At 31.7% G+C, this 25,205-nt stretch overlaps 3 protein-coding genes across 3 annotated transcripts; 2 read left to right on the forward strand and 1 right to left on the reverse strand.

Annotated features, from left to right (window-relative positions):
• Positions 1–444: 444 nt before the first annotated feature.
• On the forward strand, positions 445–3,917 carry LOC130450663 (RNA polymerase II-associated protein 3). Its single transcript, XM_056789178.1, has 6 exons — positions 445–643; positions 696–920; positions 973–1,100; positions 1,157–1,373; positions 1,433–2,267; positions 3,729–3,917. The coding sequence occupies exons 1-6, from the start codon at positions 509–511 to the stop codon at positions 3,809–3,811; spliced, it is 1,623 nt and encodes a 540-aa protein (XP_056645156.1). The 5' UTR covers positions 445–508; the 3' UTR covers positions 3,812–3,917.
• A 3,160-nt stretch (positions 3,918–7,077) lies between these two features.
• On the forward strand, positions 7,078–11,955 carry LOC130450820 (calcium-independent phospholipase A2-gamma-like). The gene is made up of 7 exons (XM_056789461.1): positions 7,078–7,570; positions 8,388–8,805; positions 8,858–8,995; positions 9,053–9,532; positions 11,049–11,240; positions 11,298–11,517; positions 11,575–11,955. Exons 1-7 carry the CDS (start codon positions 7,482–7,484, stop codon positions 11,835–11,837), a joined length of 1,800 nt encoding a protein of 599 aa, XP_056645439.1. The 5' UTR covers positions 7,078–7,481; the 3' UTR covers positions 11,838–11,955.
• Positions 11,873–25,035, reverse strand: LOC130450819 (DNA replication licensing factor MCM4). Its single transcript, XM_056789460.1, has 12 exons — positions 24,503–25,035; positions 24,269–24,441; positions 19,426–19,626; positions 19,131–19,365; positions 18,836–19,078; positions 17,447–17,675; positions 16,928–17,387; positions 15,680–15,840; positions 14,929–15,046; positions 14,628–14,869; positions 12,504–12,714; positions 11,873–12,238 (listed from the first exon to the last, which is right to left on the reverse strand). The coding sequence occupies exons 1-12, from the start codon at positions 24,828–24,830 to the stop codon at positions 12,131–12,133; spliced, it is 2,709 nt and encodes a 902-aa protein (XP_056645438.1). The 5' UTR covers positions 24,831–25,035; the 3' UTR covers positions 11,873–12,130.
• Positions 25,036–25,205: the final 170 nt, after the last annotated feature.

Below are 25,205 nucleotides of genomic sequence, written 5' to 3' on the forward strand. Positions count from 1 at the left end.
TAACATGTGTAATCATTATTATTACAGTAATTATATGAGCAAATTTAATATCAGTGATATAATTAATAACTATAATCACATTAAGAAAACCCGCCAAAAGAATAATAGTGACGAGAAGAAGAACTATAATCACAGTGATGAATGAAGCACCTAAAGTCACAGTTATAAGAAAAACACTGTTATTAGAGTGACGTAATGCCCAAATTAGAAATTAACTGTTTATTGTTTGTTTTTGAAATTCATACAAAGAAACATACAAAAATAAGATTTTCAAAATCTATCTTCTAATTAAATATATAAAAGTCAGATTCGTTTGAAGTTACCTTTTTGTATACTTCGGGTAATTATTCAATTTCTTTCATTTTCATTTGTAATAGTTTTTATATTTTTATATACACTGTATGTGTTTATGTTCACCAAAAAATGCCTCGTACCTAACTTCGCGATAATCGACTGTCTTATGTCAAATATCGCTTAAACCAAAATAAATAATTCTATCGGTGCGAAAATGAGTATAAATCCAATTCTTTTACAAAAATCCATTCGAGATAATGCGGCCGACCTTCAAGATTTTGCAAAAGATTTAAAAAGTTGGGGCGAGGAAATGAAACGAAAGGAAGAAACGTTGAAAAGTGAAAATAAAGTATACAACTCGGACAAAACACTATTTCAAATATTTATAAACAATGTTTTAGGCGGAAAAAGCTATAAAAGATTCCAAGCAGATTAGAAAACTGAAACGTAATGATAAAACTAAAAAACCAGCGACAAAAATTGGTGCTACTGACTATGCAGCTTGGGATAAATTTGATGTTGATGCAGAGCTAAACAAACTAGAGGAAGACATTAATGATGATTCTGATCTAACTGATGAATGTAATGAAAGCATGTATGACAGTGCCTTAGTGGAGAAAGAAAAGGTAGGACTTATTAATTTGAGACTAAATTGTTTTATATTAAAAAGTGTTTTAGGGTAATACATTTGTAAAGGCACAAAAATGGAATGAAGCTATAGATTGTTATACAAAAGCTATAGGGTGCTACTCATATGACCCGATATTTTTTGCTAACAGAGCCTTATGTTTTTTGAAACTTAATAAGTAAGTAACTTTTAGATAAATATTTTTTATTAGAGTATTCAAAAAACATATTTTAGATTCGCTAAATGTGAAGAAGACTGTAATATTTCTATAAAATTGGATGATACATATGTTAAAGCTTATCAAAGGAGAGCTGCTGCTAGAATTCATCTAAAAAAGTTTGAACATGCAGAAATTGATCTTAAAAAGGTACTCGTAATAGAACCTAACAATAAAGAAGCTAAAATCGAGCTAGATAACTTGGAAAAGTTATTAAAAAGAAATAAACCAGAGGTTAGTATAAATGTATTTATTATATAAATATTGTGAATTGAAATTTTATTTTTAAACAGGTTTATGACCAAAGACCAGTTTCGAAGTTTACAGCTTCTCGAAAAAAGACAACTTTTAAAACGGCTTATCAACCACCAGAGAAAAAAATACTTGACGACAGTACACCTCTTCCACTTTGGACTGATAATACAGAAATCATAGAAGTTAAACCCATTAACAAACCACCACATTTACAATCGAAACAACCCCTAAAAAGGATACAAATAACTGAAACTGATGAAGTCACACCAATAAGAGAACAAATCAAAACAACAGATGAAGGACCAGTTAAAAATTATGTTTTAGAAAAAACTCAATCAAACAATATCCAATCAACCTTTATTCATAAAAATGAAATTGAAACTATAGAAGAAAAGAAAATATCATTGGCTTCTATTCCTTCAGAACACCTAGAACGAGTACTGTTCAAAGAACAAAAATCATTGGAAAAAGGAGGTAACCCTGAGAAAAAATTAACCAATGTAAATATAATTAATAATGAAACACAGGTCACGCTGAAAGATGCGAAAAACAATGTTAATGACTCCAAAAAACTGACAGGAAATAATGAAATGAATTTCGTTTATCCCAAAACCTCTGTACAATTTTGCTCTGCTTGGAAAAACTTCAAATCTACAGAAGATAAATACAGATACTTGAAATTTATGGATCCCAAAGATGTTCCAAAAATATTCTTGGAATCCTTAGACAGTGTACTATTCAGTAACATTCTAGAAGTAATGGCAAAACATTTCATAGAACACAACGACAAAACATTCGACATTTTGAATTGTTTTTCTCAAGTGAAGAGGTTCAGTGCTATTGTTTTGTTTATGAACGGAGAGGATAAAAACAGTAAGTATTTTCTTCATAATGCAGGTTTATGTGTTCACATATTCAATTCTAAAATTATATATACCTAGGGGGTCCTACAGCTTCCTTTGTCATATTTCTTACGCCACACTTTTGTATCTATCCACTCGTTTTCCTGGATGGATATGTCTTTCATTCAATCTTCAATTCCTTCCTTCCAGGTCCTTGAGGGTCTTCCTTGTCTTCTTCTATTCTGCAGTTGATGCATCAATTCTCATCCCATGTCCGTACCAGAGCAGTTGTTTAGTCTGTATTCTCTCTGAAGTTGTGTATACTCGACATGTGCTGGATATCCTGAACGATCTTCTCAAGTATTTCATTTCCACAGCTTCTATTATTTTCTCCTGTCTATCCATCACTTGCCATCACAGCCAAATAGAAGACGAAGATATCTGCAACTTCCAGCTATCCAATTTTTTAAAAGGAAGGGGAGTACAATAGATCCTTTGAGTTGCAGTGTATAAATACATAGATATATTGACCTATGACATAAATGAACCCTACCATTTAACAAAATCATATAATCTTACTTTCGAAAATTGCACTGCATTGATTCGATAAGGCTGCTCTTAAGTACAAGTGGAAAAAAGATATGAAGCTGTATGATCGTCGATTTTTAGAGCATTTGGAAGATTAAAACAGACTAAGACTAGGTCAGGACCTTAGGCATGTAACTGAAGCATATCAGGACTACAAACACTACGACATCTACTTCACCTCGATAATATTTCGTGTGAAATTGTCAATAAAAATTAAACCATTAAAGCATAAGGACATCACTTAGATCACTAGAAAGTTCATTTTGAGACCTGCAACTGCATTTCCTTTAACCACAGCACTACGGCAGTTCACTGGGAATCATTTGGACTGTCGAGATCTCCAAATCAGTACCTTAGGTATGTAAATTAAGCAAATCAGGAATGATTTTTGCAACTACTTCACCTCGACAATATTTCGTGTGAAATTGTCAATAAGAAATAAAGGACATAAGGACATCACTAGAAAGTTCAATTAGAGAATTTTAACTGGACCTCCATCAACCCCAACACGACTACAGATAATTGGGGATCATTTGGACTGATAAGTTCATCAGTAGTTGTTTCATGAGTCTAGAATTGGCCTATTTGGCGTGTTCCAGTATACAAGAGAGCGAATGAAAGGATTTTTGCTAATGCTGCATATAACCAAGGTGTATGTGTAGGGTGGCATTAAAATTTGATCACAGGTACATTGTCATGTATGACAATCCTCAACCATATCTCTATAGAATCGTCCAGGACATTTATATAAAAGAAATAATATGGCGTGACCTCAATCCAATAGAGTTTAATGTAAATCTGCCTTGAAATTCATGAAGTAAACAATGAAAAAATCGAAATTTTGCTGGGATGTTTATTTTATTTACATTTTTCTTGTGTTAGTTGGTGCGATTTATCTTTGTAGATCTATGGAAACTATTTGATCATATGAAAGTAAATGAAGAAAAAGAAGACATTGCTACATTGATAATAAAATATGAGCTGTAATTTTTCTGAAGAGCTGCACTTTTTCCTGCAATGGTGTTTGTGGTTTCAGCACTTGTGATTTTTGTTAAAAGTTTCACGTGTTCAATAAAATACTTTTAAAAAACTACAATGCTCTTCATTTCGATTTTCCTTTAGTTCAATTGGTTTAATTTTGACATTGAAACGGTTGCTGGTAATATCAAATATTTTTTTCTGAAAGGTCAGTAAAAAAAATCGCACGCTTGCAGCCAAAAGTCCCTAGCAAAAAATCTGTAGCTTCCATTCTTCTTCTGATTTTAACACCTCAAAACAATTTTTCTATCTTCATAATGAGTAAAAAGAATATTAAAGAATAAAAAAGGGTTATAATTAACGGTAAAGAAAATACAAGTACAAATTTAAAAAAAAAATAATTTATTTAAAGTAAACCTTTCAATATTTGGTGTTCACTTTCCTGTCTGTAATAATGGCTTCCAAGCGCTTTCGATTTAGAAGCTGGTGCAGGATTTCTAGCACGAACTTTTCTCTTAAGTCCATCCCATAACTTCTCGATAGGATTTAAGTCTGGGCTATGGATGGATCCAAATCGGCAGTATGTGGACAGGCATTATCTTCCATTAAGATGAAGTTTTCGCCGATTAATCTGGTGTAGAGAAGACTTGATCCCCTAAAATTGAAATATCTACTCAAACCATCCAAAAACCTCCTCCAAAAGCCACGTCTTCTTTTATGCAACTCTTCGCGAATCTTCCTCCAGTTCTTCTGTAGACTCGTCCTCTTCTATCGCTACCATACAGGTAAAATCTGCTTGTGTCTGATTAAAGAACGGAGCCCCATTGTTCGTCAATCTAATTAACATGTTATCTGGTAAATCGTGTGTGGGCTGGGCTTAATTTGGGACCAGTAACTGGACTTTTGGCTCAGCTAACTAAAGTCTTCTTCTAAAGATCCATCTACTCCCCGCATTTCTCTGAGCTCTTGTTGGACTTAAACACTAGTGAGAGTACCATGTGCTAACAATTAATCGGTCATGTCGGTTAACTCTGGAAACAGCAGACTGACTCATGTTCAGTGCACTGGGCAATCGCTGACTTTAGGAACACTATCACTTGTGTCCATTTTCAAGTAAAATTCTCGTTTTTTGTTAAAGAAAATGTATATCAGTTGACGTTCGATGGCTAACTGATAGTGGTAAGTCAGATAACCTTTTATAAGGGCTAGTTACCCCTGATTAGCACTATTATAAACAAGCAAAAAAGGGTGGTTACGATTACCATAACATATTGTTGAATTGTGAGAGCAAATAATATTACAACATTTTATATAAATTTGAAGTTACTACTATTAACTTTGAGATTTTACTAAGAAAAATACAATTCCGTGATAAGTTTTTTCTTGTCAGTGATTTCAATTGAAGATGTGTCGATTTTTTTTGCTCACGAGTATATTATCGACTAAATTATCTTGCTTAACAGTATTAATACTCTATGGAATTTCTTAAAATGTGTTTAATGAAATTTTGTGCATATCTATTTGAAAATTTAATCCTAATGCCGACCCTGTCTACTTATTTTTCTTTGTTTACATTCATTTAATTGCCGAAATTTTTATAACTTTTATTTTAAAATAAAATTCACAACTAATAAAATTCATTCTGTTATGATCCTCAATGATAAAAAATATGAAATTTTAATATAAAAATTTATAAAACTTAACGAGAGACTAAAGAAATGAGGTTATTTCAAAGTTAGCAAACTATAAACTATGTGAAGGTTAATAATAATGGACACCTGGTATGAATTTATATATAAAAAGAGGAAACGAAACTAGAATTAGGCGTGAAATACCAAAAGAACAATTGATGAAGCAACAAATTGCGTAAATACGTCACGTTAACGCCGAAGTGTGTACTTACCATATCATGTCACGTGTATTACGCGTGACGGCATAGTATTTATCTCTGAAATTACATATTTTTATGAGATCACGTTTCAATAGTTTACGTTAATTTAGTTCAAATTTAAATGAAGAAATGAAAAAACATTAGATTTCAAAGTTAGGTAATATTAGTGTTTGTACAACCTGCGATCCCAAAGTTATTTTCAATAAGCTGATGTAAATAATGAAATTCTACCATGCCCATTCGAAAATACATAAATACAGTAAAAGTCCCAATTTTTCTCTTCGATGAGAATATTCACAATTTTAAACAACTAAAAAAGCAACTACCACTGATATTAACTTCTTTTCAAACAATGTTACGTAAAAACGATGTGTTTCTAATCATATTTTACGATGAAAATATGAGTTCATGACCTCACGTGACGTGAGGGCGATGTGCTTTGCTTTAACAAATACACGCATCGCGTTGGGGCAAAATATCTCGTTTCTGCCGTTTATTTAGTTTATATTGGTGTATAATTAGAGAGTTTGAACAAATCTGAAATCAATTTTTTCTTATTTGTGGTGATAAATATCATAAGCCGAAAATAAATCCCAAAAAATGTTTATCTGGGGTTTATATACACATATGGGACCAATCCATTATTTTTAAAATAACGAAATCATTGCCAAACATACATAAATCAATGAAAAAAATTGAGACCTAGACAATCCTGTTCTAAGTTTACATCTTTATATCTATCGTATTTTCACTGCGCATTTTTTTCGTTTTCAAGACAACATTCTAGAAGCACTCGTTTAAACTGTAAATTACGTCATTCAATGTTTTTTTTTAATATTATCACTTTAAATAACTCCGAAAATAACAAAACTAAAACGAATGTTATTAGGTATGAAACAAACACTAAAATGAAAATTTAAATTATTTAGTAATATATTGTTATTAAAACTCGTAAGTATAATCAGACAACGATGTTTTTGGAGATGAAATTTTCGTCTAGATTCGCCTCTGTGAACATAATTCTTATAATACATACAAATCTAATAATACAAAAAAATCTAAAATTTCAATATTGATACAAAAAAAATTAATCCTATATGGTGGCCCATTGTGTGATAAATTTTTCTATTTCAGTACAATACAGTATTTCTGAAGTCAATTTATGAACAAAGCTTTGCTGTATTCAATTAACATACTGTAAAATATTCTCTACTAAAAAATATATATCCATTTACGATTATTTCAGTATTACCAAATCATTCTTTTTATAAGAAAGTTTTTATTTTTATCGTATTACCCTGTATATGAGTAAAATTAATCATATATATATTTTTTTTGGTTGCTAAAGACTTTATTAACCAAGAATTCAACAATAAATAAAACCATTTAAAAAGGCACAAACGAGTACGTGAGGTTTAGTACGTGGTCCCTTCCAATCGAAAAATGAAAACCGCATTATGTGGTGTGACTTTTGGATGTGTGGGTATCTATCATCGTACGACTTTTCGTCATACGTCGCTAACCGACTCGAATATAAACGGCACGTGTACATCTACTTTCTCGTTTGGCGTGAGTTCAAATAGAATTATTATAAGGTGTTTAATCTCAAACAAAAACAAGTACCTGAGTAACGTTTTGTTTTGATAATAATTCCCAGAGATATTAGTGCGAATATAAGGAAGCGTAGTACGCTATTTATTCATTGGTATAAATTGTTGCCCGAGTTCAATTACGTTCAGTTTAAAAAAAAAGTTTTGAAGCGAACATTAAAATGTGCATGTTTAGGTCATGTCTTTAACGAAGAATATATCACATTGTGGAAAAACTTTAATAAATAGAGTGTCCCATAAACACGATAGAGTTTATCAACATAAAAGGTAAATATTTGTATTTTAATATATTTTAGCCAATGACTTGAAATTATATCAATAGAAAATTATAGCCATGAATTTATTAAAAGTAGGATGTAATCGCGATTTTCTTGGGTTGCCATGTATGAAAGTAAATTTCCTTGAAAATCCATGTAAATAATTGTTATACACCATTTTTATCTATTTATTTCACGTTAGGAATTTTCTACTTTAATTTTAAGGTTTTACTAAACTGATTCAATGAGATAATAAAAAAAAATGGGAATGACTTTGTTTACAAACATTGCTGATATCGCAATTTATTTGGAATTATTGTCTTTAAAACTAATCAATATTTTTTTAAGAACAGTTAATTTCTAAATATATAAATTTCTATTTTTTTGTAACACATTTCAAAAACAAATTAGTATACATGTGATAAATCGAGGATATTCGACTGATGCTACATAAACCAATATTAATTTTTAAAATTTTATTATAATAAAAAATGTTTTAAGCAGTCGTCACAGTAAATTCTCGATACTTTTAGTATTTGTAGGATTATGATTATATATTTGGCTAACTAAATTTAACGGGTTCGAAACTCGGTCAAGGCTGTCAGATTATTTATAATTTCCAGCTGTACAATCGTTAGTTGTTTTTCTTATATTCTAATGGACCAATAATAATGTTGTCTAACTATTTTGAAACCACCTTAAAAGTCAAAATAAACGTCATCCTTGCGTCAAAATCATCTGTAATTTGTTATTACAACTCATTTCTATTTTTCGATTATTATAAAGATTACACTTCTAACGATACACGATTCGCATAATCATTATAGGAAGATTACCTCGGGATCATCAGATGTGGAAGATTCTGTTAAAATGCAAGCGAAAAATATCGTTTTGAACCAGTGGAAACTCATAAACGAATTGAAAAAGTATTTTTCAAAATTTACCAGCGATAATACTTTCGAAACAGCATTGAACAAAGAATTTGCCCAGTTTCTTCAAAAAATCGACTCGAAAACTTACGGAAGGGAAATAATCAAATATTTTACTTCGACTACTGAAAACGTAAATAACACATCGATTTCGGATACCAAAGAAGTTAAACAAGGACAAGCTAGCGCTAGCAGACTATCTTTACCTATACAAAATGTATTAAGTGGACTAAATATTAATATCCGTAGTAAAGAGGAAGTGAAAAAGGAAGTATTACCCAGATGGAAAACCATTCCGAAACCAATAGTGTCCCAAGTGAGTAAAAACAAATTATTTAATTGAATTATTATAATTTTCGTATTTTTAGCAAGCGATATGGGCAAGAACTAGCCAAGTTTTAAGTTCAATAACCGTAGCAGATACTGAAACTAATCAAATTAGAAGAATAGAAGATTTAATATGTCATCTAGAACAATACCCCGAAGCTAAGCATAATGCTGTTAAGGTGAATATCTTTAATTAAATTCAATAACCAGTGTTTTTAATCAAATTTATATTTCAGGAAGGTGCTATCAAATCATTGTTATGTATTAGAGAAAATACAAAAAATCCTTATCTCTTAAGCACCTTGAATGTAGCTACTGCTCTGTTAGGTTATACAGATCCAGTACCTGAAGCTGGTATCAGAATTTTGTCTATCGACGGTGGAGGAGTTCGAGGCATACTAGTCATAGAAATGTTGAAAAAACTAGAAGAACTATCAGGAAAACCGATCTACGAAATGTTTGATTTCATTTGCGGTGTTAGCACTGGTGCCATCATAGCTACATTGTTGTGTTTGAAACAGAAGAGTCTAGACGAAATTTCGGAAATCTATAAAAGTATCAGCACTCAAATTTTCACCCAGTCCGCGTTTATTGGTACTAGTAATTTAGTTTGGAGCCACTCCTATTATGATACTCCTTTATGGGAGAAATTATTGAGGGAACAGTGGGAGGATATGTTGTTGATTGAAACTAGGAGAAATTTGAAAGTTCCTAAGGTGAGTTGTCAAATTTTATCAATAAAACAATTTACAAAATTCTTATCTCTTGATAAGGAATTATATGTTGATTTGATAAACAACATTATTGAAAAATATGATTAATACTCTTAATTCCAGTTTTCCCTTGCAAATTGGGGTATGTTTCTATAATATTTCATTAGAACTTCATTAATTAGAGTTTGTAAATGTTGAGGATAAGTTTTAACAATTTTTTTTTTCAAAAATAATTATTAAAATTTCAGATTTCAATGGAGCGTTTTCTTAGTAGCGAAATTTAGGACCAAAGTGTACTATTTCTAATATATTTCCTAGCTTTTAAATATTTATGTATTCATCGAGGAATTAATTAGTTTAGATTTGATATGTCTTAAATTTTATTTCTATTAAAAAAGTTATTAAATTCATCAAATTCAAATTAACACTTGAAACTAAAGCTGACTTTACAATAAAAGATGCTTTAAATGCAATAAAATCTGTTTTTTGCAAGAAGTTACCCTTCAATGGATACAGGAACTAACCGGGGAAACGAAATAACTGACAGACCCTTCATAGGACCTGAACCCTTCTGTGATATAAACTTCAGAACAATAGAAGAAGTTTCGACTGGTGTTGTGGATTGTGGACTCAAAATAAGACTTTTAAGAATTTTTTTAAAATGCATACGTTTCAATCCTTCATTTGATCTTGATAAAGGCTTCAATATTCAAATTACCTCTGTGCCATTTGTGTTGTCGATAGATTTGAAGAACCCAGGTTTTATTTTGAGTCCTCTACCCACAACACCATTCAAAATTTCATACTAGGAAGGACATCAATCGTCACCTTTTCCCATTATTTGTTGCGGTGTGGGGTATTATAAGTACTTTTGACGGACCACCAAATATTTTACTGTCGCTGTAGAAAATATTTTGATTTTACTTAAATGTGAATTAGCACTCCACTAAAAAATTCAATAACTTACAAATTATAACATAACCTCTTGAAGCTTTCACTTGCATTTCCTTTTAACCAGCAAATGGTCCATATTCTCTATCTTTTCTGCTACATTATTGGATCTTCTCATGGAATCCTTTTTATGAGACATCTTGAACTCTTTAGACCAATAATAATCTCGATATCAGTAGATTTTCTGATTTCTGATCCTTCACTGAATTTGAGGACATAAACCGGTTTCAGTTTAGGTATTACCTTGCATTCAACATCTCATATTATCATTTCCATGCATTCACTACAGCAATAAACAAAAGTAAATAAGACACGTTCTTCTAATCTTTGACCCATATGGGAAAGGAACATGGATTTTGTTACTTAAAACAACGCCCTTGATGTCATACCAATTTATAAGCTATTGTAGTAACTTTATCGCCCAGAAACATTGAAACCTTTTGTATTCCTTATAATGATCGTTCTTTGAACTATATCAGAAACAATTAGAACTTTGAAATGTTCTCTTTAGCTCCTTTCGTTATCTTATACACCTTATATATTCAAAATATTTGTTATTTATTTGCAGTTTTGTGCAGTGTCAGCTATAGTAAATCAATCCAGAATATCTGCGTACATATTCCGAAACTATGCATTGCCTTGCAAAGTTCAGTCACAATATAAGGGTGGATATAACCATAAGGTTTGGGAAGCAGTAAGGGCGTCAGCCGCCGCCCCCACTTATTTTGAGGAATTCAAATTGGGTAATATGCTCCACCAGGTAAGACTTAAATAAAATCGTCAAATTCGGGGTGTATTAATATAATAACTTTTTTAGGATGGTGGTATTTTGGTAAACAACCCCACAGCAGTGGCAATTCATGAAGCTAAATTATTGTGGCCTACTACGCCGATACAATGCGTTATATCTTTCGGTACCGGTAGGACGGCTCCCAATCCTGTTTCAAGTAGTGCTGGTGATAAGGAAGAGATAATTACCAATTCGTCGTGGAAAAAGAAATTTTTCGCCATTATAGATAGCGCGACTGATACCGAAGGTAGAAAAATATCCTATTATCTGCGTCAGTTTTAAAATATTTTTTTTTTCGTCGCAGGTGTTCATACAATGTTGTCGGATCTACTCCCGGCCAATGTATACTATAGGTTAAATCCTTATTTAACGGAAATGTTGGATATAGCTGAAATTGATCCGAACAAATTGGAACAGCTGAAGAGGGACGCTCTTATGTATTTGAGGCGAAACGAAGATAAATTTCACGACGCTGTTAAAGCTACTAACCACAAGAAAGGTTATGCTCAAAAAACTTTGGATTGGTTTAATCTGAAGAAGGAAATGTACGGTCTTACTTCGATTTGATTTGTATTTTTTTAAATGTAATGAGACCATTATCATAATTTTTAACTGTGATTTTATATGCAGATGTTTTATTTAATAGTTGTTTTTGTATAGATCAAAATACATCATCTTACAAAAATGACAGATTATTATTACCCAGATTCCTTAAAAATTTTCTTTTAACTGCTGTAATCATAGTTTTGGAAACTTTGCCAATCAGACTTTTCCTTCACATCCTCATCTGTTTTTTAGTAATTAAAACAAAATTTATAAAAAAATATTTATTGAAACGCAAAATTTTAGTCTAATTGTGATTAATCCCTGTTTCTGACTATTCTTATCATCGATTTTCCCATTACAACTATCATACCGTCATCCTGGAGATCCTTAAGGGCGTCTTCAAATTGTTCTCTCGTGATCATCTAAAAGTATAAAAACATGTGAGACTTTTTCCAAATTATCCTTGATAGATATACAAGAAAATGGTGGAAACTCTAGCTATACTCATACTTAATATAGTTGGGAGATAATATGCTTGTATCGAGCCGTAACGGTGTAGTTAGTAAGGTTGTCAAAGAGCTTAATTTCTAACACAGAGATCGTAGGTTCGAATTCTCTGTCGAACAGAGGACTAACAAACAAACTAACATACGGGTGCAGCTAATATAAGCATATTAATGAACTTACTATGGCGGAATTTTCCTTCAATTCGGTAAACAATTTGGGGTAACTGATAGTCGGTGCTTGACTCTTATCTTCAATCAGCTTCTTCACTGCTTGAGCTAGTTCTAACCTTCGTTTTCTGGCTGCGCTACTTAGACCGGTTGTTAGGATAGATACGTCAATTTTACCAGACAAAGGATCCGTAGCTGACTGTTTCAAAGCTTCTCGGTGTAATCTAAAAATAATTATTATCCATAATTTAAGATTATATCAATAGAACTCATAAAACGAAACTCATTCAAGGAATGAGCTAATAAATGGGATTGTAGCAAATTGCAATCCAGAAAATGGTAACCAATACCATACTTTAATCATCTATTCGACAAAGTATGTAGACAGGAAGGAAATGGACAAATATAAGCAGATAAAAAAGAATTTCCATAAATAGTTCAAATACACCAGTATAACTTATTACTGGTTCATAGAGAGCTGTTATTCTAGTGTTATTAGCTTTTACACCAAAAGTAGTTGAAGAACTTGAATTATTGTACAAAGCCCCTGCTATAGACAACGTTCTTAAAAAAAAATAGACTAAATCCAACAATAGATAGAAAAAGAAGATCAAGATGAATGCTAGCAAATCTGAACATGCAGATTATATACTAAGAAGAAAGCACGTGTCTACTAATGAAGTACCACGCCTAATTACAAGCACTATTTGAATCAAAGGATACTAGAAGACTACAAAAAAAGTAGCCACCTGGCTTAATAAAAGGGTAGATGACTATCATTGGAAATAACCAACTTGCAAGAAGTAGAAGAATCCATTAACAGATGGAATCTTATCACCCTAATAGCCCTAAAGACATCAGTAAATTTGATTGTATTAAATCAATCACCGGCAGCGACGTTTATTGTATGTTATGTGGCGACCACGTCATGCGCACTCGTATTTGTAAATACAGGTACATATTTCCCCGAACTGCTTTCTCAATAAAACAATAATCCTTCGACCCCGGAAATTCCAAGTCACCTTTCTTTTATAAACTTTTCAATGTTCTAAAAATGTACAACTAACAATCTCCGATATTCCTGGTACACGTTTTATGAAAAACCAATAAACTCACATCTCCCTACAGTCTATATTGTTTTGTGTATTGTTTTGTTGGTGTTTATGTATATATAGTAAGTTTCCGCAATCCTCGACCCTAAGACTAACGGCCATAGTTGGAAGATGTGAAGCTCAACCAATTTGGTGGAAAACTCGTCTGCAGTTGGAGATTTCAGAATTAATTAAGATCCACAAGTAGAGGGAGCATTTTCGTCTCTGCTTATATAGGGAATATATCATCAAGAAGAGAAACGTTTTGGTACACGTTTTAGGAAAAACCAACATACCCACATCTCCTTACCGTCTATATTGTTTTATGGCACACGAATCCAGGCAAGGCAACGAAGTGAGCAGAATTCAAACGCCTAGATCTCAGCGAAGCAACGATGCTTTTAAAGATTCAGCGCGCGCGACTCCGTTTATTTTTTCGTTTTGTTGGTATTTATGTATATATAGTAAGTTTAAGTAAAACTTTGATTATTGTTCTACCTCTACGCAATCCTCGACCATAAGACTAACGCCCATAATTGGAAGATGTGAAGCTCAACCAATTTGCTGGAAAATTCGCCTGCAATTGGAGATTTCAGAACTAATTAAGATCCACAAGTAGAGGGAGCATTTTCTTCTCTGATTATATAGGGAATATATAATCAAGAAGAGAAAAGTTTTGGTACACGTTTTAAGAAAAACTAACATACCCACATCTCCTTACCGTCTGTATTGTTTTATGGCACACGAATCGAACACCTAGATCTCAGCGGAGCAACGCTGCTCCTAGAGATTCGGTACGTGCGATTTTCTTTCTATGCCTTCCTTGATCTTAAGTGAATTGGGCCAATGATTTTCTATTACTCTATATTTCAAAAATATGTATGTGCGATGTTTGGCATCAGCTCTTTTAAAATAACATGATATGTTTTCACCTAGTCATGGTATCAATGGCTTTTTCCAATCTGCTTATGTAAAAGCTTTTTGATTAAATATGTCGTATGTTAGACAGAAAACCTGTAATTAATAGAAATGGTTTTTTATCTCACCTGTAAGCTTCTTCGACATCTTCCACTTCTACGGTTTGAGAGAATCTAACTTTAGCGTGAGCTTCAGACAGACGTATCAACGATTCCAATTGTCTTGGATATGCAGATATTTGACCTCTTCCGGAACCTATTTTACGCATATCAACATAGGACTGTATCAATTTTTGTGATGCTTCGTCACTCAGTTTCGGATGTATGTGTTCTTTAGCATAAGAAATGTAATCTCTCAAAATAGACATATCCTGAAAAGTTGACCTATTGTTAGACAAAAATAATTCAAGTAACAAATTTGTTACAATACCAAAATTTCGTCTTCTTCTTGATCTCTCGTTTTGTAATAAAGAGAAACTAGATGATTTGCTAATCTCCTGTCGAATATTTCATTTTGAGGGTCCAGGATTAAGAATATCAAGTCAAACCTACAAATTTGTACAGTTCGGATTAAGTTAAGAACCATTTTATAGTTCATTTGTTCCAGCAACTTTGGATTAAATTTATAAAGAAACCCAAAGCGATTAAACAAACTTATAAGTGTTAAAACATTCAAAAACCATTTTGCTGAAACCATCTTCAATCGTAACAAAATACTTTGCACCAACAAGAGACATATTTTCTATTGTACCACACACGTGGTTGTGGATAATCTCCAACAATTCTTTACCGTGCGTATCACTAGTCTTGAAAGGTAATCTGGGCTGTTTACTTTCACAACAGTTTTTCTGAGTAACATGTACTGCTCCTGGATAGCTAATTCCTTTTACCAAGCTTTTTGATAGATTCGTACTGAACACACTGTTATGAGTATGGAGGAAGTAAAAATATCCAGCAGATCACCAGAGATTATAGGAATTTAGAAATGTGTCATTAATCAATTGATTCGGTACAGATGAATCAAAAATATCCTGAAGATCATCAGGAATTGATTAGATATGGAAAAAGCAGAAATATTTATTATTTCTGTAAATTGTGATTATTTCACAAATTTTAGAATAAATGTTGTCGAATCAAGTTAAAACATTAAAGTTTATACGAGTTATAATAATAAAACATACCTTGACAATAGCGTATGGGGTAGTTGTACATTTTCTATTATAGTTTTGTTTTTATTCCACTGAGATTCACTTGGATTCGCGCCTGCCAATACTGAAGTACGCGCATTTAGCTGACAAATTATCCCAGCTTTTGCAATACTGAGCGTTTGCTGTTCCATTACCTTGAAACAAAACATATTTTTTAATAACAATCACATATTAAAAAAATCATTTAACGAAGTTTTCTTTCTTTCTTGGTGGAATAATAATACTTATAAAAGTGGAGGACAAGTCCTGCTGGGCTCCCCACCATTTTCTTTGCTCTAAAATATGTATTATTAAGATGTCTTCAGCTTTGAGTCAGCAGCAAACCATTTACGATTGCAAAATGATTGTTTGTCATAAAGTCCCCAAAAAATAGTGGATAATGAAAACTAATCCCAATACTTTATTCTTACAGAAACACATAATACACTACCCTTTCAGGAGGTTCGCTAAGAAAATTCAGTAAATCATGAAATTTAAATCCTTCTCCTTCTAAGTACTATAAGAAATGCCTTAATTTATAATTGGAATGCATCTTAATATCAGGTTTCCCTTTTAGTAGATTTTTCATTTTTGGATAGACCCAAAATCCACATGCATTGTAATGTTGAAAAAAAAAAGTTGGGTCTTTTTTCAAATATCTTCCAGCGTTTTCTGTGCTTATACTATCAAAACGAAAATCAGTAAACTACTACTACTTTATACCATGAAAATTGATACTGTAGTTCCCATAATATTTATTAAGCTTAACTTTGGTTTGAGTTATGGTTTCTTGCTACAAAAAGTAATACTAGGTGACCACACGAACTTTTGTTTTTATTTCCTTCTAAAATGGCTGTTGAATGGAAATTTTATTGCTTGTTGACTGGAAAAGTGTTGCACTTTGAGTTAAACAGGCAGAAAATTCAAAAAGTCGCAGATTTATTGACTAATCCACGTATATTCTAAAAATTTCATTTATTCTTGTTGGAAATTAATATTGAAGTAAAATATTTTTCCATAAGTTGGATGATTTGATATACTTTACCGAAACGATTACATTAAAAAGAATAGAACATCCTTTTTTGAATCCCTTTCAATATGCCTATTTAATAATTTTTTTTTAAAATAGAATTGACTTATAGCAAACAGATTTTGATTGAAATTAATCTAAAATGGATTATATAAATCGGCCTAACAGAAGCAAATGTTTGAAAGATTTACGATAATTTAAGGAAGACTTACCTCGTGTAAGACACTACGAGCTGATTCATTCATTTTATCAAATTCATCTATACAACAAATACCATTGTCAGCCAGAACTAGAGCTCCTGTTTGTAATACCAACTGCCTAGTTTCAGTATCCTTTGTAACATAAGCAGTTAGACCAACGGCTGATGAACCTTTTCCGGAAGTATATTGACTTCTTGGAAGCAAATTGTAAACGTATTGAAGAAGTTGAGATTTTGATGTACCTGGATCACCACACAACAAAATATTTATTTCAGCCCTGAAATTTGATCTGCCAGATGTTACAAATGTCTTCTTAGTACCTCCAAACAACTGTAACAGGATCCCTTTTTTAACATCTTGATTTTCATATATTGAAGGAGCTATTGCTCTTGCGAGTCTATCATAAATATCTGGTTTTTGTGATAAAATGTTCAAAAGTTCAACCCTTTCAGGAGGAAAACGATGATCTTTCCTAAAAACATTCACAAAAACAAATAAACAATAATTTTCATAAAATAATCGACTTATTACCCGTTTTCTTCTTCATACAATCTTCTATGATCAATTTTACGGAAATGTAATACATCAATATGAGTTTTATAAACTGAAAGAATGTTCCTCTGTCTCGGATTAGCTTGTAAAGGTTGCGCCCTATAAATTCCAGTCACAGTAACTCGATCTCCTGGTTGTACCGAATCTACCAGATCGTTATGAGCAAACAGAACGACAGTATGAGGAGTCTGACCGGCAGGCATATCATCTAAATCAAGTTAAAAATTTGATTATTCAATTTTCTTTCAAGAATTGAAATACAAAAGAAAAAACATAATAATGAATGTGTCAAGACAAAAATAGAGGAAATTCACAATCATATATATTCAATTGATAATATAGTGTGTAATATAAGGACATAACAAGTTAGTTTACAGAATGCCAAAAAATGGTGGTGTCTAAAATCCTTACATTTGAACATCCCAGTGTTAGACCACTCACCTTATTCGCCGGATCTTGCACCGTGCGACTTCTACCTCTTCCAAAGGTCAAATCTGCATTAAAAGGAACGATATTTGAGTCAATTGAAATTCTGGGCGAACGATCTCAAGGAATTGACAGAAAAACACTTCCTGTACTGTTTCAAATAATTCGCATGGATCAATGTAGGGATACACTAGGGGTATATTGAAGCTAACAATAAATAAATGAACATAATATCAAAATAAAATGTTTTACATAGTCACACCTCGTATATTCTAGTTGTTATTGTTAATAGAATATCAGAATGTTATGAGGAAATAAAGAAAATCAATATTCAAAATTCATCATAAAAGAGGAGAAAATGAAAAATTGAAAAGAAAACAACTAATTACAGTATCTTTAAAGTCAAAGGAAAAATTGTGATCAACACAGATAAAAAATTCTTGGTAAAAGAAGAAAAACTTTATTAAAATGAAAAATACTATGGAAGAATCACTAAATATAGTATTTCTAGAGTCAATCGGCCACTTACACCAGGGCAGATGTACAAGATTCATCTTAAAAGTGGAAAAATTGGACCAAAGTGTCAAATAATGAAGAAAAAGTACTGATTATAATATTTTTAGACTCATTTGAAGAGTTACAAATTGTATACATGAAAAATTCATCATAAAATAGGAGAAATTCCAACTTAGTACAGAGACAGTAGAAATCATATTCAAAATAGTAGGTTGAACAGTTACTTGATAGCCTTACCTCGTATGTATGGAATAAAACACGTTGAGATCAAAGTACTTCGACTCTTACAATATTTTAGAGATAATAATTTGAGACTAACTACATTTTAGTTAAAAAACCATACAATTTTGTAAATAGTCAACAGACCCCGATATTTTATCATTAGGTACCACAAAAATAGAATTTGAAATAATTAACTTGACTCACCAGGTGATTCTTGTAATTTAATCATCTGTTTATCGGTAAACTGTGATCTATTATGAACAAGAGTGAATGTATGATTGGTATTACAGCTGGTACATAAAGTTGGTTCGTTTATACGACCCCTATCGATCTCAACCGTGGTACAAAACTGACAAACAATACATTTGAAGAACGCTTCTCTCATTTCAGGCATTATATTGGAAGTACGGATCACCATACCACTTATTGTTATTAACTGATCAATATCTGAAAGTTCAAAATTAACAAAACTACCTAACACTTCGATTACCTCACATACCTTCAGGATTTAATGATCTCATATTCTTAGTTCGCTCGGCGTTGAATGGTCTAACTTGGATCTGGTGCTCTAGGACAGCTGCGGGATATTTTTCATAAAACATCTCGTTGACGCACATATCAAAAGTCGGTATCACTTCTTGAGGATAACAAACTAACTGCTTGTACAAATTAGCATCGAATGTTTCGATATGAGCACAATTCACATTCAAAAATGGTTCATCTAAAGTGTGAATCTACAATTAAAAAAATAATAAAAATCGAATATACATTGCGAAATTTCAATTGCTACCCACTTCTTCTAGTTTTTGTACGTAAAGTGGTTCGTTGAGGTTCATATCATTAGTCATTTCATCTTCATCAGCATTAGGATCTATGAAACGTAGTAAGAATTGTTTAAATTTTCCCTTGCATTCAGAAACTGATACGTTAGTGCCCCAAATAACTAAATGTGGTGTTGTTGAATCTGTTTCTTGACTTTCTGGAATGGCTTCTAACTAAAATTAATAGTTTGAGTTAAAAGTTAATTCAACAGTACATTGAATAGTTTTCACTATTAATAGTTAATTTAAAGAATAATATATTTGCATATCAAAACTGAATCACATTTTTTTTTAATTTTATTTGAAAATTAGTGGTACAGATATATAAAAGTACATTTTGATTTCATAGTATATGTATTGGTTCTGTGAAGTAAATTCTTAAAACAATAAATTCTTATACAAAAAAAAGAAAAAGTATGATCTGAAATGCAGAATTTTCTTTCCCTTGCTATCGTGTATATTGAAAACTTTCTAGCGAATTATAAAACTAAGATTGGAATTTAGGCCAGGTACCAGCCGATTTCCCGTGTAATTTTCATAATCGAAGGCGATTTTCTTGAAAATTGGTATGAAGGAAGTAATTATAACCTTAATAAGATCTACCCTGTACCGAAGTGTGCTTTTGCCTTAAAGATGAAAATTTGTTTCATCAAAATAATCTCGTAGGATAGATTAATTCTAAGCAACTTTTACTCCACAAAGTTTTTTTCAAAAGTTGGTACTTTTAGAGTTATTAACGATTGAAATTGCTCATTTTTCATTTTTGAAAAAAATTTAATAAAAAATATTCATCAAAATCAAAAAGCTATAAAGATCTCGTACCCTTAACCAAATATTTTTATTAGGAATAATTAAAAGAATTAAAAGAATGTGTCTGCAAAAAACGCAATAAAATATAGGGTGTTTCATTTAAAATTCCAAACTTGATGTCGATACTAAAGAATTGGGACACCCTGTATAATCCAAAAGTCAATAATCTAAAAATTCCTTTAATAACAAAGAAATTTTGTTATCAAAGTTTTTTGAAAACTCTCACAGGTTTTGATAAAAGTATATGGGTGACCTTTTGTTTCACATTTACATATAATCTAAATTACAAACCAAAATATAATGAAAAACGTGTAAAATGGGAAAAATATCATTTATATGCTTCTGAAATTTATTTGGGACTACGGATCTCCATTAAATGAAGTTACAGCCTCGTGTTTCGATACCCCAGTAATAATTTACTGTTCTCAAAGCAAAAATCTAATAGGCCAGGTACCAGCCGATTTCCCGTGTAATTATGATAATCAAGATCGATTTTCTTGAAAACTCGTATGAAGGTAGTATTTATAACCTTATTCAAAATCTACCCTGAAAGGTGCTTTTGCCTCGGAGATAAAAATTTCACCAAAATAATATCGTAGGTCATTTTTTATTGAAAAAAAAACGCATGTTTTTTAACATTTTTCATGAATTCTACTTACCCTCTCGTAGAAGAGGGTAAGTAGAGCTTAAATCCAAATTTTCATAAAAATCAACGTTTATTAACAAAATTCCACAGTTTTTTACCGCTGGTTGTGAATCGAAAATTCCTTCTGGTCAATGTGGTTTCAAAAGAGGATACAGCACTAATGACTCTATACTAAAACTGGTGACAGACACACAAATATGCTTCTCAAAAAATCATTACTTGGGAGCAGCATTTCTCGGTATTAAAGGAACGTACAATTCAGTTCACTTTATATTATAACCAAGTAACTTCGTCAATATTGAAATAACAGAAAGAATTTGTAATGCAGTATGTAACCTATCTCCTTATAGAAAAGTTTATGTCAGATCTATGGACAAATTCACTTATAAACCCTCCATAGGATTACCTCAAGGAGCTATACTTCTACACGAAGAAATTACAGACTTATCCAATATGCAGATGCTTTAACAAATCGAAAGCAACCGGTTATTTCTATTACAAAGAAATCAGAATCATTAGGATTTCACGTTACTCCAAAAAAATCGAATATTATGTTTTTTACATGACATAATTCACCACTCATAGACAAAGTTACAATAAACGAGATTTAATATTCAGCCCCAACATCAGTTAGTTATCTTGGTATTACCCTAGATAAAAACTTTCTTAGAAAAACCATATAGAAAATATTATTACAAAATGCAACAAGGGTTTAAGCTTGCTAAAATGAATACAAATACATGGTGGGGATGCGACCCTCATACTTGTATTACTTTCTATAAAACATTTTTTATGGTACCGCAACGCCAAATTTATTGAAAAAAATAGAATTTGTACAGAACAGTGCGCTACGTCTTGGTATCGGAGCAATGAAATCTACACCAGTATAACCACTTTGAGTAGAAGCATTAAAGCTGCATAGAAATTTACTAACAGAAAAAATGATCATCAAATTCTACTACAGACAATCAACAATAATTAAAAACATTTCAGAATTAAATACATATGACCTCAAAAAAAAAACTTCGCCCATCACATGCCTCTCATTCAGGGAGAATTACAAGTTATGGGAGAATTTAGATATTACAAAGCCATATCAAAGTTTTTGATTTTTTATAACGCTAAAAACTGTACATATTCAAATTCCAAACTACGAACAAAATATAATAATCAGTAGAAATGTACTGGCATATTATTTATCAAAATACAATAATTATATTGATGTACATTCAGATGCTTCGTAATCGTTTGGTGTTAGTATCACAATTTATTTACCATTTATCAAATGCAATTTACACTTAATTATCTGAAGAAGCTCTGGAATTCATTGGATGACTTGGTTATAAAAAATCTATCATAATATCGGACTCCTTATCAGTTCTCACAAGCATTAGTCAACCTTTTGATAATGAAACTATTCTAGAAATTAAACAGAAAGCTAATGAACTACTCTTAAAAGAATATGATATAAATTTTTTATAGATAAAAGTACATATCATAACGAGCATGTAGACAATTTAGCAAAAAAAGCCATCAAACACGGACTACCAATAAATAACAAAATAACTGTGGAAGGGGGTATTAATTAAACAAATATTAAGTTGACAGAAAGTTGAAAGCACTTTTGTTACGAATATTGTATCAAGAAACCAACCATAAGAAGTATCATTTACCTCGAAGTAGACTCAAGACATTTTTTTGAATGCAGCATAGAGAATCTAATAAAAATCTATTTTTTACCTCCCTTTAACTTAATGAACTTACTGGCATTAAATAAGGTGACTGTCTTTCAGCATTATATTAAAATTCATTAGAGAATGCAAGTTAAAACTATAATCTAACTAGTTTCATCTCCTTTATTACTCAGCTTAAGAGACCAGTTCTGTATGGTGGTCTACCTTGCCTTTGAGTTAGTCATGCTTAACAACCCCTGTATGTGAAACATATACGGTTAACCCATCTAATTTAATGCTGACAACATGTATTAAATAACTAGGCATAGAAATATCAGGATACGGATACATAGCGGAAACCATACCAGACACATTGAATACAAAGAGAATATTAGAAACCACCGAAATGAAAATAGTGCGCAGGATCGATGTAAAAACACTTTTTGACAGGGAGAGAAGCGAGGACATTGGAGCGACAATCTCTAATAATTCAATGGCAGAGGATGCGAGGAAAAACAAGCATTTTGCTTACCCTAAAGAACGAAGAAGATTAGATTCAAATGTCCTAATTAATTTACAATAAAATAAATTAAAACCTGTTCCAACTACACACTTTCATGTTACAAATTGAACAAAAATTCTCTATACTACACTAGAAAAGAAGATGGTCTCTGTTGAAAAAATGTATATCTATTATTCTAAGTGAATTACAGCATTTAAATTAAAAATTGAAGATTGGTTGTTGGTTTACTCGAAAATAAATTTTACAGGGTTTTCAGATTAATACAAATAAATTATCTTGTAATTTTTGGGAAACTTCTGCTTTCCTATTGGTTGTTGATCTATGTAAAGAAAAACGAAAACTATAACTAAAATTCGCCGAATCTGTCATTATTTTTATGAAAGTAAATGTGTCAAATATTTACTTTTGTCATTTTATTTCTTATACAAAAAAATTTATATTTATTTTTTACAATGCCTGATTTGGTAGTGAGAACAGATAATATTCAAGTGACCCTTTCCGCTTCCCGCATTATATTTATTATATTTGTAACAATATTGTTCATGATAACATCCAGGCTTTGGAAATTCACAAAGAAGAGAATCAGGAGATTGATGAGAAAAATGAAAGGTAAATATCAATAGAAAATAATGAAAATTGAAATCTAATCAACATTTCTATGTTTTAGATTCAGCTATTTACAATATGGAATGCCCAATTTGTTTGAATCCTCTACAAACACCTGTTAAATCAGATTGCGGACATGCTTTCTGTATAGAATGCCTGTACACATTTTGGGAAGAGCCTTCTTGGAAAAGCATATGTTCTATTTGTCGGGCTCCATTGGAAAATCTTCGTCTAGTTGATGTAAGTAATGATTTTCAAAGATTGTACAAGGTAATTACAAATGATAATTTTTCAGGATATTGACTATACTGATCAAGAAAGAAGAGAACTGGAAAATAAAATCTATATAATATCAAGTGATTCCTTCCATCATAATAATTGGTCTCCAATCCCAGCCTTTGCTGCTAGAGTCTTTGTAATTCTATTATGGATTTCAGTCTGTGTACATGTCGATTATCTACTAAAATATTCAGATGAGGTATACAATTCATTTTATGTATTCCCAAAACAAATGGTGAATAAAACAGATATTATTGTTTGAAAAATAGAAGTACTCACTGCTGCCTCGCCTCCGACATTAACTTGTCTAATTCTTTTATCAGATCTAATATCTGGCCTCATACGAATAGGGGTTCCTCTAATACCAGATCTAGGCGTTCTAATTGAACCCAAAGAACTAGGTGTACCATAATTAAGTGGAGAGCTCAAATCAATTTCGCTTATTGCTAAACCTATTAAAAATAAAAGTTTTAGTCAAAATAATATTTCCTATTAAAAGTATTATATAGCTACCTGTACCAGGACTTGTGGGAGCAATACTATGAGCTGGTGATGAAGGGATTTCAGCTTGGCCATCAATATCATTTCTAGGAACTCCAAATCGCATAGGGGTATCTACGGTGGAAACGCTTTTAGCTGGAGTGTTCCGACCCTTTCTTGGAGATCTGTTTGACGAGGTCGTACTTTTTGCTGGGGACGGCTCTTCTCTTCTTGGTGTCGCATTCCCTCTACGTGATGGTGTTTGAGCAATTTCCCTTCTTGGCGTCCGGGAACCTTCAACGTTTCTTCCCGAACGTCTTGGAGTCCTAGAACCGTCTTCAGAAGGTGCCGGAGACGGCATTTTATATACCAAAATATTACAAAAAATAAATCAAAGACAAAAGGACAATTTCCACTTGTTGCTACTTTGTGGACCGTTAGTCTCTAATAAAAGCTAAAAACGCGGGAAAATAGATACGATAACTTTAAATTAAGGTTACTTTTCTTCGTTTACATAAAAAGTTTTCGACTCTTTTTAGTTATACATAAGTTTTTATAACAGTATCAATATTTACGGTTCTATGTCTTTCTACTTATGTAAATATGGATCATTACGTAGCACCTATTTAATGATTTTGTTTAAGATCTCATTTAAAAAAATGCATTAAATTTCGTTCAAATCGACATTTTTATTAAAATAGATATATAAATTGTAACTAGTTAGCTGAACTGAAGA

The sequence above is a fragment of the Diorhabda sublineata genome, chromosome X (genome assembly GCF_026230105.1).
Source record: "Diorhabda sublineata isolate icDioSubl1.1 chromosome X, icDioSubl1.1, whole genome shotgun sequence".
Taxonomy (NCBI): domain Eukaryota; kingdom Metazoa; phylum Arthropoda; class Insecta; order Coleoptera; family Chrysomelidae; genus Diorhabda; species Diorhabda sublineata.

Coding starts and splice junctions, on each gene's coding strand:
- LOC130450663 (XM_056789178.1), top strand. CDS start 509: ATGAGTATAAATCCAATTCTTTTACAAAAATCCATTCGAGATAATGCG. Junction 1,374..1,432: donor TAAAAAGAAATAAACCAGAG/GTTAGTATAAAT, acceptor ATTTTTAAACAG/GTTTATGACCAAAGACCAGT. Junction 2,268..3,728: donor GAACGGAGAGGATAAAAACA/GTAAGTATTTTC, acceptor TTATCTTTGTAG/ATCTATGGAAACTATTTGAT.
- LOC130450819 (XM_056789460.1), bottom strand. CDS start 24,830: ATGCCGTCTCCGGCACCTTCTGAAGACGGTTCTAGGACTCCAAGACGT. Junction 19,627..24,268: donor ATGTCGGAGGCGAGGCAGCA/GTGAGTACTTCT, acceptor TATTAATTTTAG/TTAGAAGCCATTCCAGAAAG. Junction 15,047..15,679: donor CCCCATACGCTATTGTCAAG/GTATGTTTTATT, acceptor ACAAATTTGTAG/GTTTGACTTGATATTCTTAA.
- LOC130450820 (XM_056789461.1), top strand. CDS start 7,482: ATGTCTTTAACGAAGAATATATCACATTGTGGAAAAACTTTAATAAAT. Junction 8,806..8,857: donor CGAAACCAATAGTGTCCCAA/GTGAGTAAAAAC, acceptor TCGTATTTTTAG/CAAGCGATATGGGCAAGAAC. Junction 9,533..11,048: donor GAAATTTGAAAGTTCCTAAG/GTGAGTTGTCAA, acceptor ATTTATTTGCAG/TTTTGTGCAGTGTCAGCTAT.